This window comes from Pseudorca crassidens, chromosome 19 (genome assembly GCF_039906515.1).
Source record: "Pseudorca crassidens isolate mPseCra1 chromosome 19, mPseCra1.hap1, whole genome shotgun sequence".
Lineage (NCBI taxonomy): Eukaryota > Metazoa > Chordata > Mammalia > Artiodactyla > Delphinidae > Pseudorca > Pseudorca crassidens.
Window position 1 is genome coordinate 4291058 of NC_090314.1, and position 15518 is coordinate 4306575.

Consider the following 15518-nt stretch of genomic DNA (forward strand, 5'->3'; position numbering starts at 1 on the left):
AGGTGAGGAGGGCACTGCATAGTCCAGGTGACCGGCATTGGGGGCGGGGAGGGGGCCAGGGTCAGGTTCCAGGTACCCTCTGCTGGTAGCCAATGGGATTCGCTGGTGGACCCAACGCAGGGAATGAGAGAGAGAGAGTTCTTGCCCTGAGCGATGGGCAGGACAGAGGTCTTAGAGATGGAGCAGCTGGTGGGTGGAAAGACGGGGAGCTTGTTTCCAGATGCGGGGGTGTTGGATGCATGAGCCTGGAGTCCAGGGTAGAGGCCAGGTCCGAGGATGATATTTTAGGAAATGTCAGGGCATAGCTGGTGCTTAGAGACTCTGGACTGAGGTCACCCCGGGGAGTTAGGGTAGACAGAGAAAAGGCCCAGGGTGCGCCAGGGGCGCCCCGACATGAACAGACCAGCAAGGGGAGGAGGAACCAGCCGAGGAGCCCGGAGAACTGCAGGCAGTGAGGGACGCGTGTGCTACAGACTGCCGTCCACGACAGCCCGAGGCGGGGACACCACTGTCCTCCCCTCCCTCTGAGGCCGCCCCCGGCATGCCCCACCCGAAGCACCTCCTCGGCCACGCTCTGTCCCCCTCCTTTCTTTATAGCGCACCCTATGCGGCTTGACTGTCGTTAGGCCCTGCCTGCGTCCTGAGGCGGTGACTTTGCGCATCCTCGGATCTGCCGAATCCCAGGGCCCAGCTCAGCACCGGCACCCCAAGGTGCCGAGGCTGCGTCCCCGGCGGGCGGAGGGCACTGCGATCTGAGAGTCGCCGCCAGAGGGCGCCCGGAGCTGGAGGGCTGACCCCGCGGGAGAGGGCCCGAGCATCCGCACCGGGGGGGGGCGGGGAGATCCGGCCGGAGCGGGCTTCCCGGAACAGGAAGACCTTTACCAGCCTGAGGAGGGAAGCAGGTGAGGGCAGGCTTCCCAGGAGGTGACTTTTTAACTGTCCTGCAAAATGAGTGGGTGGCGGGCTGGAGCAGGGCCGGGGGTGCCGGTGGAGCCGGTGGAGGGGCGGGAAGGCCCGGGAGGCCCCCCCAGACTGGGGAAGCGCGCAAATGGCGGAGCGTGGCGATCTGGGCGGACGGCAGGAGTGGCCCCCGGAGCTGATGCGTGCTCAGGCCCCAAGGGGTGGAGGCACGGGGGTAGGCGCAGCGCTTAGCCTTTCCGGTGCTCGTGGACATGGGGACATGGGTGCTCCCACGGGGGCGTCCCCCTGCTGGCACCCCCCAGGCCCCAGCTCCCCCTCCCGGGGAAGGTCTGGACAATGGGGTCCACCTCCTGCCAGGGAGCGTCCGCAGGGCCTACACAGCGCCCTCTCCCCTGCTCCGCATGGAGGGGTGATGAGGGCAGAACCGTTGCTCAGTCACAGCCTGAGGCCAGAGCCTGGAGTCCGTGCAGGTCAGAGGTCAAGGGGCTGCCTGCACGGCTGGAAGGTCTGTGGTCACTGGGGGAGAAGCTGAGGTGACCTCATCCTGAGAGCCTGGAGAGATGGGGGAGGGGTGGCAGGGGGCCCGGCAGGGGGGCGCCTACAGTACCGGTACCGGTACCGGGCCTGCCTCACCGAGGCTGCCTCTCCCCAGGCCTGAGTCTGATCCCCTTAGAACGGGGTGTCGGGGGGTGGCCTGAAGCCCCTTCCAGGTCCTGGGTCCAAGGCCAGCAGGAAGGATTGGCTCCTTGGGTGACCCTCCCACTTTCTGCTGCAAGAGCTTCCAGGGACAGTGTTGTCAATGATAATAATAATAATAAGCTTTTTTTTTTGATGTTTCTATATTCCAGGAACTTTCCTAAGTGATGAATATATTTATTAGATAAGTTATCCCCCAACAATGCCATGACTGAAGAGCAATTTTTGGTCCCCTTCTACAGATGAAAAAACTGAGACTCTGAGAGGGAAGTGACTTGTCCAAAGCCACGCAGCTGGGATGGAGCAGTCTGGCTCCAGAGCCTCTGGGTTCCTAAGGTCACTTGAGTGACCCAGCCCCATACCACGGATAAAGAGACCCTGAACCTCGCCTGCTCTGAGCACAGAGACAAATGTGGCCCCAGATGTCTCCCCCCAGGCAGAGTGACCTGGAGGGCCCTCTTCAGCCTGGGCACTGCTCATCTGGATGTGGGCGGTCAGCCCTGGGTCAGGGGATGGTGCCCAGCTGCCTGGGTGCTGGCACTGGAAGGGCAGCTGTGGGTTAAAATCCTAACTGTACCACTCTCTGCTGTGTGATTCCAGGCAAGTCACCTAGCTGCTCTGTGCCTCAGTTTCCCCTTCTATAGAATGGAGATGATCATAGCACCTCCTTTAGAAGATTGCTGTGAGGATTAGATAAAACAGTACACATAAAGCACCTGACTGCTGGTCTTCCATGGGCTCCCGTTGGGTGCCCCTGACTCTCCTGGTTCTGGAAACTCTCGCCTCACATTCAGCAGGGTGTGCAATAAACCTGGTCTCCCAGACGCAGAGACATCATAAACCAATGTTTCTGAATTCTCCCACTGGTCCTCTGGGTTTGGTATTATTTATCAGACCCCCTCTATGAAGGAAGAAACAGAGGCACTTGCTCTGCAGCCAGAAAAAGGAATGAAGAGGGTGGCTGTGTGTAGATAGGAAGTGATCTCTCTCTCTTTTTTTTTTTTTTTTTTTGGCCCTGATGCTTGGCATGTAGGATCTTAGTTCCCCGACCAGGGATCAAACCTGTGCCCCCTGCAGTGGAAGCACAGGGTCTTAACCACTGGACCACCAGGGAAGTCCCAGGAAGTGATCTGTAAGTGATATTGTTAGATATTGTAAATTGGGGGGAAACCAAGCACAGAACAATGTGGAGTATATGCTCACATTTGAGTGAAAAAGGGGTTGGGGGATGGGAAATACAGGTAGATTTGCCTGTATGTGTATAAAATATCTCTAAAGTTTTAAACAAGGTATTGATTATTTATCCCTAAGCAGAGGAACTGGGTGCCTGGGGTCTGTGGTGGAAAGGAAACTTCTTGCTGCACACCTACGAAATATCTAAAAGGATGTTTTTGTGTGTTATTTCCCTGAAATAAGGTCAGGGAGGGGATAATGAATACATTAATTCAGGGGTGCAAATTCCAACACCAACAAGAGCTAGACAAGAAATATGAATACATGTGAGACATTAGGGAGTGGTGGAGACTGAGGTGAACAGTCGTATCCTACCTAAAGGGGCAGCCCTGCTCAACATCAGCAGATTGCTGCCCTGCAGAAGTGCAGGCAGACCCAGAGTTGTCAGAGCTTCCAGTTTCCAAAGAGAAATGGAAATGGGGTGGCCACTGGATGAGGAAGACGGTCAGGGCGACTAGGAGAGCACGGCCTAGGGAGTGGCCGAGCTAGGGGGAGATGGAGGGAAAGTGTGGCAGCCACATCAGCTGACTGACCTATCTGCCATCCCCAACACCCCCTCCCCTGCTGCCTTCCACTTAAGAGACTGGAGAGGAGAAATGACTCACCTTCCCAGTCTCCCTTGCAGTTAGGAGTGGTCATGTGACACAGTTCTGGCTGATTAGATCTAAGGAGTCGGTGGGGTGGGGGGGGTAGGGGTAGGTTCTGGAAAATTATTTCTCTTCATGATAAAAGGGACAAATGCTTTCAGTTCACCCTAAACTTAACCATTCCTCTTCCTTCCTGTCTTAAATGTGAATGCAGATGCAACACCAGGTGCACTAGCAGCCGTGTTGCAAACAAGAGGGAAAAGCCAAGAAATTGCAGAGTTATGAACCCTGACATCACTGGCCTGGTAAAGCAGTGCCAGCCATAGCTGATCTCCAAGCTCATTGGGATGGGGAAAATGCACTCCTATTTGTCTGAGCCACTCTGATGTGTTTTCTATTTTTTGTAGTCAAACACACGCTTAACTTTATAGAAGATGTGTATTTGATAGAACTCAGAAGACATGGGAGAAGGAGAGGCTAGGCAGGAGTCTGTGGAGGGTAAAGGTCAAGGGGAGGGGCTTTTTGTTTGGAGGTGGGGGAGGCCTGATCATGTTTCTGTGGTAATAACTGGCATTTACTGAGAACACACTATGTGCCCTGCACAGCGATTTACACAGATCAACGTATTTCTCACTGCAGTCCTCGGAGCCAGGCCCGGCTATATCTCCACCATAGGGGAAGGAACAGCGGCTCAGAGAAGCAAAGCAGCTTGTCCAGCCGTACGGCTACAGGAGATGAAACAGGATTTGAACTCAGGTAGAAGCTGTCCGGCCCAGGATGGACTCTGACTCCTCCACCTGCCCCTCTTGGGGCCTCAGTCTCCGTGTGAAATGGGGCGCGCCGGGAGCGTGCCATTCTGCGGTCCCGGTGGGGGCGGAGATGTACCAGCGCGAGGAGCTGGCCTCTGCTGGGCCAGCAGGCCAGGGCTCAGCCACGCAACCACGAACCCTTCCACCTCCGTGTCTGGTCCCTCCCCGCTGGGGGGATGAAGGGGCTGGGGCTGACGCAGCCCTGACGGGGCGCGGGGCGGGGGCGGGGGCGGGGGGGGGGCGGTGCCTGGAGGGCGCAGCCTGGGCCTCTGGGCTTCAGTTTCCTCTTGTCTGTGACGGGCACCGAACAACACGCCCGCAACATGTCTGCGGCTGCTTGGAAGGCTCGCAGTGACCTAAGCCTGGCTGGCGTGGAGGAAGGGTGTGGACCTCCCCGGCCACCCCCCTCTTGGGGCCCCAGGTCGGCCCCAGGCATTTCCGGGCAGCCTCAGGAAATACCAGCACACACACACACACCCCCAACGCCCTCCGCGAGGCTGACGCCACCACCGACCTCCCCGCCCCTCCCCCACCTCCTTCCAGCCGCGGGCCTTGCTCACTTCTCCACTCTGGGCAGTGCCTGGTCACCCGCGCCAGCTCCTACACAGTCTGCGCCTCCTCCCTCCTCCCCCTCCAGCTCTCTCTTCGTCGCTTGGAGAAGGGGGGATGGGGGGCAGGCTGGGGTCCCGGTAACTGGGTGGCAACGCCTGACAGGCTAGGCAACTGTGATTTGGAAAAAATTTCGGGGGGATTCTGAAAACCTAGAAAAGGAATCACGGAAGCAATCAGGGAAGGCTGCCTGGAGAAGGTGACATTTAAGTCTGGTCCTGGGAGACCAAGCCATTGACCAAGGACAGGTGTTTCAGACAGTAATTCATTTATTTGATGAGCATTTATTGAGCACTTGCTGTATGCCAGTCCCTGTGCTAGGCCCTGAGGTCTGGCAGGAGGCAAGATAAGTTTGTGCTCTCATGGGCTTTGCAGTGGGGGAGTCAGAGGCTGCGAAGGGGTAAGCACTACCTCACAACCTGGGCTCACAGCTACTGAGGGAGGGTAGGTGAGGGGAGGCGAAAGGCGCCGAGCTAGTCTGAGGAGGGTGGCCAGTGGGGGCTTACCCCCCCCCCCCGCCCCTCAAGGACATTGCACGACTGACGAGGAAACAACAAGTGCAAAGGCTGAAAGTCAAGAGGATGCAGGAGGCTCAGCTGCCGGACAGTGGACTAGGTCAGGAGGCCGCTGAGGATCAGGGCAGGGAATTGACTGGCCCGAGGTCACAAGTGCTGGAACGCAGGGACGTGAGCTCAACCGCAGGAGTGTCCGTAACTTTTTAAAGCGGGCCTGCAGCTGCACAGCCTCCGGAACAGCGGCCAGCCTCCCTTGGTAAGGCTGCCGGGCCACCTGGGGCAGGTGCTGATGGAGGGGACAGCTAACTGCTGGGAGGAGACGCTCCCTGAGAGAGGCAGCAGCGGAAGTCGCCGTGGGATGGTGGAGGCTGTGGTGGCTGTGATGTGGTTTCTCTGCAGCCCCTGTGGTAACAGCCTGGGCGCTGTGCCTGCCCTCCTGTGGTTTCTGCGCCCACACACAGCCCTCGCTGGGGCACCCTCTGTTTCCTGGAGCTCGGACTGGGGCTGGGAGCCGAGCCGGGACCCCTCTCAGTCCCGGGAGACCTCCCACTCTATCTCCTGGGTGGCTACGGCCTCCTTTATAGAAGAGGAAACTTGGGTTCAGAGAGGGATGGTGGCTGGTCCAGGACCACACAGCAAAGGGCTGTGTCAGGCACCCACAGCTGTGGGCTCCTCCCTTTCCCTGTCTCATTTCCCCATGCCCCTGAAGGTGATTCCTGGGGTCACATGCAAACGAACAGCTTCCATTTGAATCCTTGTTCTAGCTGGGCTTCTGGGGCGCCAAATGCAGACGTTTGGTCAGTGAGTCTTCAAACGTGATTGAACGTGAGCACAGTTCCCACGCACACAGGACAGGCTCTAAGTGCTATTTACAGCCCCCATTTGTGGAGGGAGTGGGTAAGGACACAGACTCTGGGTTCCAAGCCCCAGGCTGCCGCGTCTTAGCTGTGTCACTTTGCCTTCCTGTGCCTCAGTTTCCTCATTGGTGAAATGTGATCATGAGGGTGACTTCCAATTGGATCGGTGTGAAGGTTAAAGGAGCTAACAGGGAAGTGCTTAGGAGAGGGGCCTGCCGTGGTGGTGTCCATGTGGGTGTCACACCTACTGTGTGCAGTGATTCTGCCCAGAGAAGGTGGCCTCCCAGACCTGCTCCATCCTTGCAGTCGCCCTGCCAGACAGTGCTTCACACCTCACTTCACAGATGGGAGACTCGCAGGGTGGGCTTGGAGGTCGCCCAGAGTCTCCCAGCTGGTGAGCGGTGGTGTCGGGACTGGAACCCAGGCCAGGCTGGCTCAGACAGCCCTGGAGTCCCCCCGTGGACAGGGCAGGCTGTGACTCAAGTCTGCAAGAACGTGGGCAGGCGTGTAGGGTAAGCGGGCTTCGGGGTTGGAGGTGAGGAGGGGGCCCCATTTTAGCGGTCGGGGAAGCCCGCTGGGGAGACGGACTGAGGGGATGGAGCGCGGGGCGTCCGGGCGTGTGGGGAAGGGCATTCCTGGCAAAGCGAACAGTGAACAGTGAGGGGAGAGTGGGGCGGGGGCAGGGTGGGCAAGGCCTTCTAGCCGCGGTGGGGCGGGGCTGTGGATTTGATTCTAAGTGTGCTGCAAAGTCCTTGGAGGGCCTGGGAGGGGTGACGCTATTCGGTCTCCCCAGCAGCCCTGCCAGCAAGGCACGGCAGCCCCGCCCCCGAATTGCGCTGAGGAAGCTGAGGCTCTGAGGGTCCCTGTGTGCTGCCGTGGTCTGGGGCACAGAGCGGCGGCTGGACTCTGGCTCCCAAAACTGCTCTTTGTGTGGGGTGCCGGGTGCGGCTACAAGTGCCCCCCACCCCCTGACCACAGTCGGATACCCCTGGGCTTGCGGAGTGCCTTCCCCCAGGGACGGCCTGTCTTCCATCGTTTACTCTCAACAAACATACTCGGACATTATGCTCCGTCTGAGCATAATTATGCCAGAACTGTGCAGGGGGAGGAGACACAGGTAAGAAAGGCCAGTCCCAGCTCCCCCTCTCCAAGAAGCTGCTGGACCACAGGGTGCAGAACCTACACTGTCACCGTCCAGGAGGCAGGTGCCAGGATGCCTGTGGCATCCAGGAAGGCTCCCAGGGCAGGGTGACCACTGGATCCTAAAAGCCTATGGGCACTCAGCCAGGCTGACTTCTAGAAGGATCCCAAAAGGTGGAGAGGGGGCTCCAGGCAGAGGGAACAGCACACACGGATGCTCAGAGGCCAGCAAATGCAGGCCATCTGGGGAACCCCGGGTGATGGGTGGGGCTGCAGTGCAGGATCGGGGGAGCCGTGCCCACCGAGGAGCCTGGAGAGGGCAGCCCCTCCCGTCCCCTGGAGCTCAGTATCCTCGTCCACCCAGTGCAGAGCACAGGGAAGCAGAGAGACCAGCGATGGGGAGAGGCCTGGGAGGGCCCAGGCTGGTTGGCAGGTCCCAGCTGGCCACTTGTCCCTCCCGCCCTTGTCTGGGTGTGTGGGCGGCTCACAACCGGCGCTCAGATGAGGAGAACGAAGATGCAATTTTCTCATCTTTCCGTTCAGTACCTCTTAGGCACATTTGCAAAAATTGATAACAAAGTTGCTTTATGTACCCACCTTTTTTTTTTTCTTATAAGAAATTAAAGAAAAAAGTGGAAGGAAGGAAAGAAGGGAGGGAGGGAGGAAAGGAGGGGAGGAAGAAAATAAGGAAGAGAAAGAAGCAGAAGGAAGAAAAGGAGTGGGAGAATTTTTTTTTTTTTTTGCCTTTTTCTGGTCCAAGTGGCCCCTATATTTGCATTGTCTCACCCTTTGGAGTCACTGGCCTCCTGCCCTCTTTTTTGGGACCCCTCTGTCCTGGCCTTTTAACTGCTGTGTCTGTGTCAGCCTCTCCACAGCCTGGCAGCCCTGGCACAAGCCTGCTTCAGCCCCAGCCCCAGCTTCACTAGGAGGAGCTCAGAAAAGGACGGTTGCATGAATGAGCAGAGGTGAGCCGTGTTCCCAGGTCTCTGGACAGACTGGTAGGTCCGGACATGCCACTCCATCAGCCCTGGCCCAGGGCCCCTTCCTGAGCCAAGGCCAGCCCCTTGGCATTCTTCCAGCAATGCTGAGTCCTGAGCGGATGCGGACCCACTCTGCATGTGGCCCTGGACTGAATGCTTCCTCCATCATCTCAGGACCGTGAAGCAGGTATGACTGGGCACCACGTTGCATTGAGTTGTCCTGTGTTCTTAGTCTCCTCAAGTCTGTCTTCTTAGTCTTTCTTGTGTTTCACACAGTGGCAGTTTTGAAAAGTACTGGCCGGGTATTTGTAGAATGTGTGCATGCATTTTTTTAAGGATTATTTTAAAAGATGTTTATTAAATAAAAATAATAATAATGAAGAAAGAGAGAGGAACAAAGAGAAAAAGAGATGTGAAAAGAAAGAGAAAGGAAGGAAGGAAGGAGAGAAGGAAGAGAGGGTGAGAATAGGTGAAAGAAGAAAAAGGAATGAAAGACTTTGAGGTTTCTGTCAAAAGAAAACTTTGCTTGAGGCAACAGTGGAGATGTCCTTTAAGAAAGCTAGGATGACGCCAGCCTGACTCAACAGCTCTTTTTTCTGGGCTGGTCCGAACTGGTCTGAACAATTAAGAATTGTGTCTGTGAGGTGACAGAGAGGGCTCCTTGCAGCTCCAGCTTCTATGGTTCCTGGTGCCCACAATCTCAGAAGCAGAGAGGGCCGCTTTTCTGATGGTTTTAGCTAAAATCCTGGGGATGGCTCTTATTGGCTGGGCTTGGGTCACATGCCCAGCCCTGAACCAATGACTATGGCCATGGAGATGCGAATTCTCATTGGCCAGCCAGGGATACGCCTGCCCCTGACTGCTAATGGAGAAGGCTGCTCTCAGCAGCTGCAGAGTTAGCAGAAATACACGAGACCAGGCTCCTTCCAGCCATTCTCTCCTGACTCACCCCCTGCTGCTTTCTTCTGTGCATCCTGCGGTCCAGCTAAATCGCACCACTGGTCCATGATTCCTGCCGCTTGGTCCTTTGCTCAGCCTTGCCCTTCCCAGGGTTGCTCTCCTTGCTCTCCTCATAACCAGTAATTAGCCACCCTTAAAGTCCCAGCTCAAATGCTGCTGGCTGGGCAGATGTCTCTGAGTTATAGCTTTGGGTGATTATGTTTCAACTCTTGATCCAAGTTGAAAGCTTTATGAAGGTGGAGGGCATCCAACTCATCCGGAAATTTTCTGAGGAAGGAAAAACAGCACCTTTCTGAGGCCAGAGAAGAGCTATGGCCTTTTCAGGGCACTCAGCCAGTCTCTAGCAGAAAGATATCAGGCACATTTCCAAGTAAGGGGTGCTTTGTAGGAGATGCGAGTCCTTGACTCCCTTGGACTTGGGTGACATCTCAGCCCTGCCGCTCCTCAGCTGGGCCAGCAGTTATTATTCCCCTCTCTGTGCCTCACTGTGCTCTTCTGTAAAATGGTGAGAACAAGAGTGCCTACCTATCTCACAGGGCAGTGGTGACTGTTTACTGAAATAATGCATGTAAGATGTTTCAGTCCGTGTAGATTCAAGAAAACAATTTAAAATGGTCTGTTGGGACTTCCCTGGTGGCACAGTGGTTAAGAACCCGCCTGCCGATGCAGGGGACACGGGTTTGAGCCCCGGTCCGGGAAGATCCCACATGCCGCGGAACAGCTAAGCCTGTGTGCCACAACTACTGAGCCACAACTACTGTGCGCCACAACTACTGAGCCACAACTACTGTGCGCCACAACTACTGAACTACTGTGTTCTCTAGAGCCTGCGTGCCACAACTGCTGAAGCCCGCGCACCTAGACCCCGTGCTCTGCAACAAGAGAAGCCACCGCAATGAGAAACCTGTGCACCGCAACCAAGAGTAGCCTCTGCTCACCGCAACTAGAGAAAGCCCACGCGCAGCAACTAAGACCCAACGCAGCACGCGCCCCCCCCCAAAAAAAAATGGCCTGTCTTGGACTTCCCTGGCCGTCCAGTGGTTAAGACTCTGTGCTTCCAATGCAGGGGGTGCAGTTTTGATCCCTGGTTGGGGAGCTAGGATCCCACATACTGTGGGGCGTGGCAAAAAAAAAAAACCCTATCTTGTTTGCAGTGTTCATCACTATAGGGGAAAAAGCCTGAAAAGTAATGGCCAATAAAAACTACAAATGTTGGGTCATAGGTTGAAAACTATATATTAAGCTGATGCTGTGTTTTATTGTTACACTTCATGCCCTTGGGAGGAAATCTGAGGCAGTTCATAGAAACTTGTTTTTGAGGCATGATGAGAGGTTTGGAAGAAAGGTGTTATGCAAATCTCAACAGAATTATCAGTAAATACTGCAAATATAAAAGCCTGGAGGGACTTCCCTGGTGGTCCAGTGGTTAAAACTCCGCGCTTCCAATGCAGGGGGCGCAGGTTCGATTCCTGGTCGGGGAACTAAGATCCCACATGCCACGTGTGGCATAGCCAAAAAAAAAAAAAAGCCTGGAGCTGTCAAAAAATTAAATGAAAACTCTTTGGAAATGGGGTTGATGACTGTTATTGTCAGGAATCTGGGTACCAAGTCAACTGGCTGAGGGCGAAAAGAGAATTCAGCTGAGTGGTGGTCGTGCTGTCCACCTCCCCAGTGTGTGTTCCCCTCCCATAACTGTCCCCCCAACTCCAGGGGGGAGCCCTGGTGGGCCTAAGCCAATCACCCTGATTCCTCATCGAACTCCCCACAGTTGGCTCAGGGATGGGCCCGTGATCCAAGTTCTTCCAATCAGAGCAAGGCTCAGGTATTAGTTTCCTGGTTTGCAGAGAGAGACAGTCTTATCCTGGCTACAGGTGTGAGGCATGGGTCTGCTACAGCCAATTTAGAGCCAATCAAGACACCAGCCCAGGAAAATCCTGACATGCTTGGGGGGTATATGTCAAAGAAATGGAGCCAGAACCTTGATCACCTGAAGCTCTAGCTCTGGAGAGTTTAGTTAAATGAGCCAATTAAAACCGATTATCATTTAAGCCAGTTTGAGCTGGGTTTTCTTTTGAAATAGTCGTAACTGATGTATTGGCTTATGTGCTAAAAAGTCCAGGGTTAAAACTTCAGGCATGGCTGGTTCCAGGTGTTCAAACAATGTCAGGAGAAATCTCTCTTTTCTCTCCTCCCTCATCCCTCTGTGTTGGCTTCATTCTCAGCCTGGCTCTCCCAGTGCGAAGCTGCCTGACGGGGATGGGGGCGATGGGGCGGGAGAACAACCTCCTCTTCTTCAATGGTTTCTGTGGAAGTCCAGGGCTTGAGTCTCACTGGCCCATCTTAAGTCATATGCCCATTGCTGAATCAATCACTATGACCAGGAGAGATGCACTGATTGGCTTGGCCTTGATAATGTACCTGGAGCTGGAGGGGAGAGGGGATCTCTCCCTTCAGTCTGCTCAAATTCCTCTCGTTTGGCTTTCGAATCAGGCCTGACTTTTCTAGCATTGCCACTTTTTAGCTGTGTGATTATGGGCAAATCGCTGAGTGGCTCTGAGCCTCAACTGTAAATTAGGGATAACGATGGTCTAAAACTCAGGGTTGTTACGAACAGGAAATGAAATAATCCATGCAGAGCGTTTGCACAGTGCTTGCTGCTTTGGTGGTATTATCATTATTGCTATTTCCTAGCTCCAGTACCTCTACTTCAGGAAGTCGGCCTTGATCGCTCCTTCTCTGCAAGAGAGAAGGAAGTTTCCTTTTCAGCTCTCACAGCCCTTTCTCTTATGATTTCCTATGTGACTTCAGCGTTTTAGTTTCAGTTTGTGTTCATGACTCCTCTGCTCTTTTAGACTTCCAGCGCCTGGAGGGACCAGGATAGCTTTATCTCTGTATCTTAATAAGAACCACTGCTAACACCCATCTACAGCTTCCAAAGCATTTCCTACTCTGCTTTTTCATTATGAACTTTAATGCAATCCCTCAAGGTGGGAGGGATTATTACTCTTCACAGATGGGGAACCTGAGGACTGGGGGGAGTGACAGGCCAAGGTCAGGCAACGAACTGGTGGACAGGAAGTTAGCTGTTGTGGGGCTCCCAGCATAGGCTCTTCCTGCTGGACAAGTGGTTTTGAATCTAGAGTTCAAACCTTGGTGGAAGATCCCTGAGACCCGCTGCATCTTCACTAGGAGAAGGTGCATGCTGTCTTCACAGCATGCCATCTCTCTCTGCCCATAGTGCCTCCCCCTTGAAGCCCTCCTTCCCCAACCCCAGAGACATCCCCTTCTGCACAGCCATGTCTTTCCGCTTCTGAAACACACCACCCTGACCAGCCCCCATCACCGTGCCTCATCAGGCATCTGAAACCAATCTCCAAACCCTAGGAAGGGCAGATGAACGTGCCTGCTCCAGCCTGTGCCCTGGGACAGCTTTGGCCTTGGACAAAGCATATGGCTTATCCTGCATCCTCCTCTGCAAGACAACTTACATGCTGTGGATTCGGCAGAACCTGGGTTTGAATCCCAGCACTGCTGTGTCCTGCCTCTGTTTCCTCATCTGTAAAATGGGAATAGCGCTGCTGGCCTCAATGGCTCCTCATGGGGGGATGAATCGAGAGAGGGAAGTGCAAGAGGGTGAGGGAAGTGCAAGAGGGCGATAGGCTTCAAAGGGGGTGCAGGAAGGAGAAATGTCTTTGAGGAATGCAGGAATGTCCCCTCTGACCTTGCACGCCTGAGATGGTCTTCCGGCCTCAGGAGGCCCTCCCCTACTCCCCAGCCTGGCTCGATACCCTGAATTGCTCTCCAACTCACTTCCTGGGCTGTGGTTGGCTCATCATCTCTTTATCTGTATCCAGTTCTCTCGTTCCTAAACCCGCATCTTACGCAGACTTGCAAGCTGGGTGGGGAAGGGATTGGGCTCTGCCTGGGTGACCCAGCCCAGCATCTCTCCAAACCTCAGTTTCCTCCTGTAAAATGCGAACAGTAAGAAGACTCATCTTGGGTTGTGGTGAGGTTTGGGGCCAGGGCTGTTCCATGTGGCAGCATCTAGCCACCTGTGGCTATTCAAATTCATCAATTAAAGTTAAATAAGATCTTAAAAAAGCAGCTCCTCGGGTGCACTGGCCACGTTTCAAGTGCTTACACGTGGATGGCGCAGCTGGACAACACTTCCATCATCCCAGGAAGTTCTAGCGGCAGCGCTGGTTTGCACAGTCTATGGAAAGCACTCAGGCCTGCACCAGGCACCCACTACATGTTGGCATAAGTTCATCTGGAGCTGCAAACTCTTTGAGGGCAGGGGCCGTGATTTCAGGGAAAGTTCTCTCCTGCAGACCCAGGAAGGTCTAGCAGAGAGCTGGGGCTCACAAGGAGGGTTGGACTGGTAGAGGGGCTTCTCCGGGATGGGGGTGGACCAAGTTCAAAATGGGGAGCTCAGGTTCCTGCCTCAAGGCAGGCACGTAGGGCTTAATTCACTGTCCTGGTGGAGAAGGAGCACCGAGCATTGGGATGGGGCAGCAGACTGCAGGAAGGGGATTCTAGCCTTTAGAACTACCAGCGTTGGACTTTTCAAAGGAATAATGGCCATGGGTTTGCACATGTGTTAGTGTCTCTCTCTCGATCTCCCCTCTCCCCTCCCCTTTCCTCTCTCCTTCCCCCCATCTTCTCTCCCTGTTACTTGTTGCCAGAGAAGGGAAGTCGAGATCCCAGCTTGGAGAACAGAGGATGCCTTCCTGCATCTGGCTCCCTCACAGGAAGCAGGAACACGAGGCTTAGAGAAGTGCAGTGACTTGCCTTAGGTGTCTTTGTAAGTGAGGGCAGAGCGGGACTTCTGGAAACAGCCTCCCTGAAACAGGCCCTCCTTGGAACACAGGCCACAGGGATGGTGCTGTCTACCAACCTAGCAAGCCCTGATCTGTCCCCAGACCCTGCTGTGAGGGGGTCTCTGCTGACCCCACCCTGACTGGAGCAGGTTGGGCAGCTGTGAGGTCCTGGGCACCTCTCCAGCGTCTGCCCCTCCTCCAGCATGGTGCTCGGGACACAGGAGGTGTCTTGTGGGCACTGGTTGAACCAAAGGGAACAGGTGGATCCTGTGTGAGAGCCCAAGGCCCTGTGAAGGGGTGAGCCTGAATCAGGGGGTCTATAAGCCCCTCACGGGAGGATGGTGACCCTAGAGCCCCACCTTTTTAGTGCCACAACCCCTTTAGCAGTCTAGCAAAGCCTGTGCACCATCCTCAGAATAATTTTTGAGTGTGTTTTATTGAAGTAGAACACGTACGTTAAAGTGACACATTTAAAGTGTACATCAGTGAATTTTCACAAAGGGAACACACTTATCCCAGCACCCAGCGCCCCGGCAGCCCCCGCTCGTCCAGCTCCACCTCCTGGACCTGGTGATGTTTACAAGTGCACACTGCAAGGGGAAGCGTGTTTTAGCTCAGGCTGGGGGCTCTGTGCGTGTGTGGGGGGTGGAGAGGGTGTGTGGAGCTGTGAGATGTGCCTGAGGCATGGGGAGATTTGTGGGGTCTGAGTGAAGTTTGCCGTGTGCGAGGGTTCAGGTATGAATTTGCCAGGGTTTGTGTGGTGGTTTGGGGTCGTTGGGACGCGTGTGTGGGGTTTGGGGGTTATTTGTAGAGTATTGGGGCGTAGGCTGTGGGGCGCGGTGGGAGGGCTGGGTAGTCTGCGTGGGGTCGTGGGTATCCGGGTGGAGGCCCTGGGGTCGGGGAACGAGGGGTCTGGGCTGGCTGGGCCGGGGTGGGATGCCAGCAGGCGCGGGGCGGGGCCAGAGGGCACCTGGCGGGGCCTTGCGTGGCCTGGGCTGGACGGAGGGGCGGGGCCTCGGGGACACGGGGCGGGGCCTGGACTGGCGGAGGGGCGGGGCCGGCGGGCGCGCGCACGCAGTCGGCGCGCCCCCTCCCGGCCGCCATGTTGGCTGGTGTGTGGGTGTCAAACGGAGCTGGAAGCGCCGGCGTCTCCGGTGGCTCCCCTCGCTCCCGCCTCCCCAACGCTACTGGCGGCCGCAGCCGCGCATCCGGGTCGGCCCGGAGGAGCGCAGGTGAGCTGGGGCCACGGGGCTCGGGGGCCGGAGCGGGCCCAGGTCGCGGACCCTGCCCCTTCACGGGCGGACGCCCCCAGAGCGCTGCCCCCCCAGCCGTCCGCCAGAGCATGCACCCCCGCAGTCCCAGCCGGGTCTCCACCTCAGGCGGGACCCCTT

At 55.8% G+C, this 15518-nt stretch overlaps 1 protein-coding gene and 1 long non-coding RNA gene across 12 annotated transcripts in view; both read left to right on the top strand.

The window, feature by feature from the left end:
* Positions 1-603: 603 nt before the first annotated feature.
* On the top strand, positions 604-10541 carry LOC137213099 (uncharacterized). 4 transcript variants are annotated; one of them, XR_010937785.1, is made up of 8 exons: positions 607-924; positions 1860-2217; positions 2651-2749; positions 3652-3742; positions 3845-3935; positions 4077-4193; positions 8232-8534; positions 10132-10541. It is a non-coding gene; the product is annotated as an uncharacterized lncRNA (long non-coding RNA). The 4 variants fall into 4 exon arrangements; XR_010937784.1 differs by having other exon boundaries at positions 604-924; positions 3652-3935; XR_010937782.1 differs by lacking the exon at positions 3845-3935 and having other exon boundaries at positions 621-924.
* Positions 10542-15217: 4676 nt separating this feature from the next.
* Positions 15218-15518, top strand: part of EPN2 (epsin 2) — a 96285-nt gene continuing 95984 nt past the window's right edge. For 6 of the 8 annotated variants that reach the window (XR_010937620.1, XM_067716623.1, XM_067716617.1 and 3 more), the window contains exon 1: positions 15221-15359. Coding sequence is in view for 1 of the 8 variants with exons in the window: in XM_067716625.1 (XP_067572726.1) it covers positions 15230-15359 (130 nt within the window). In the remaining 7 variants the exon portion in view is untranslated. Of the gene's footprint in view, positions 15360-15518 lie in introns of all 8 variants that reach the window. The other 2 variants (XM_067716625.1, XM_067716618.1) reach the window with 2 other exon arrangements.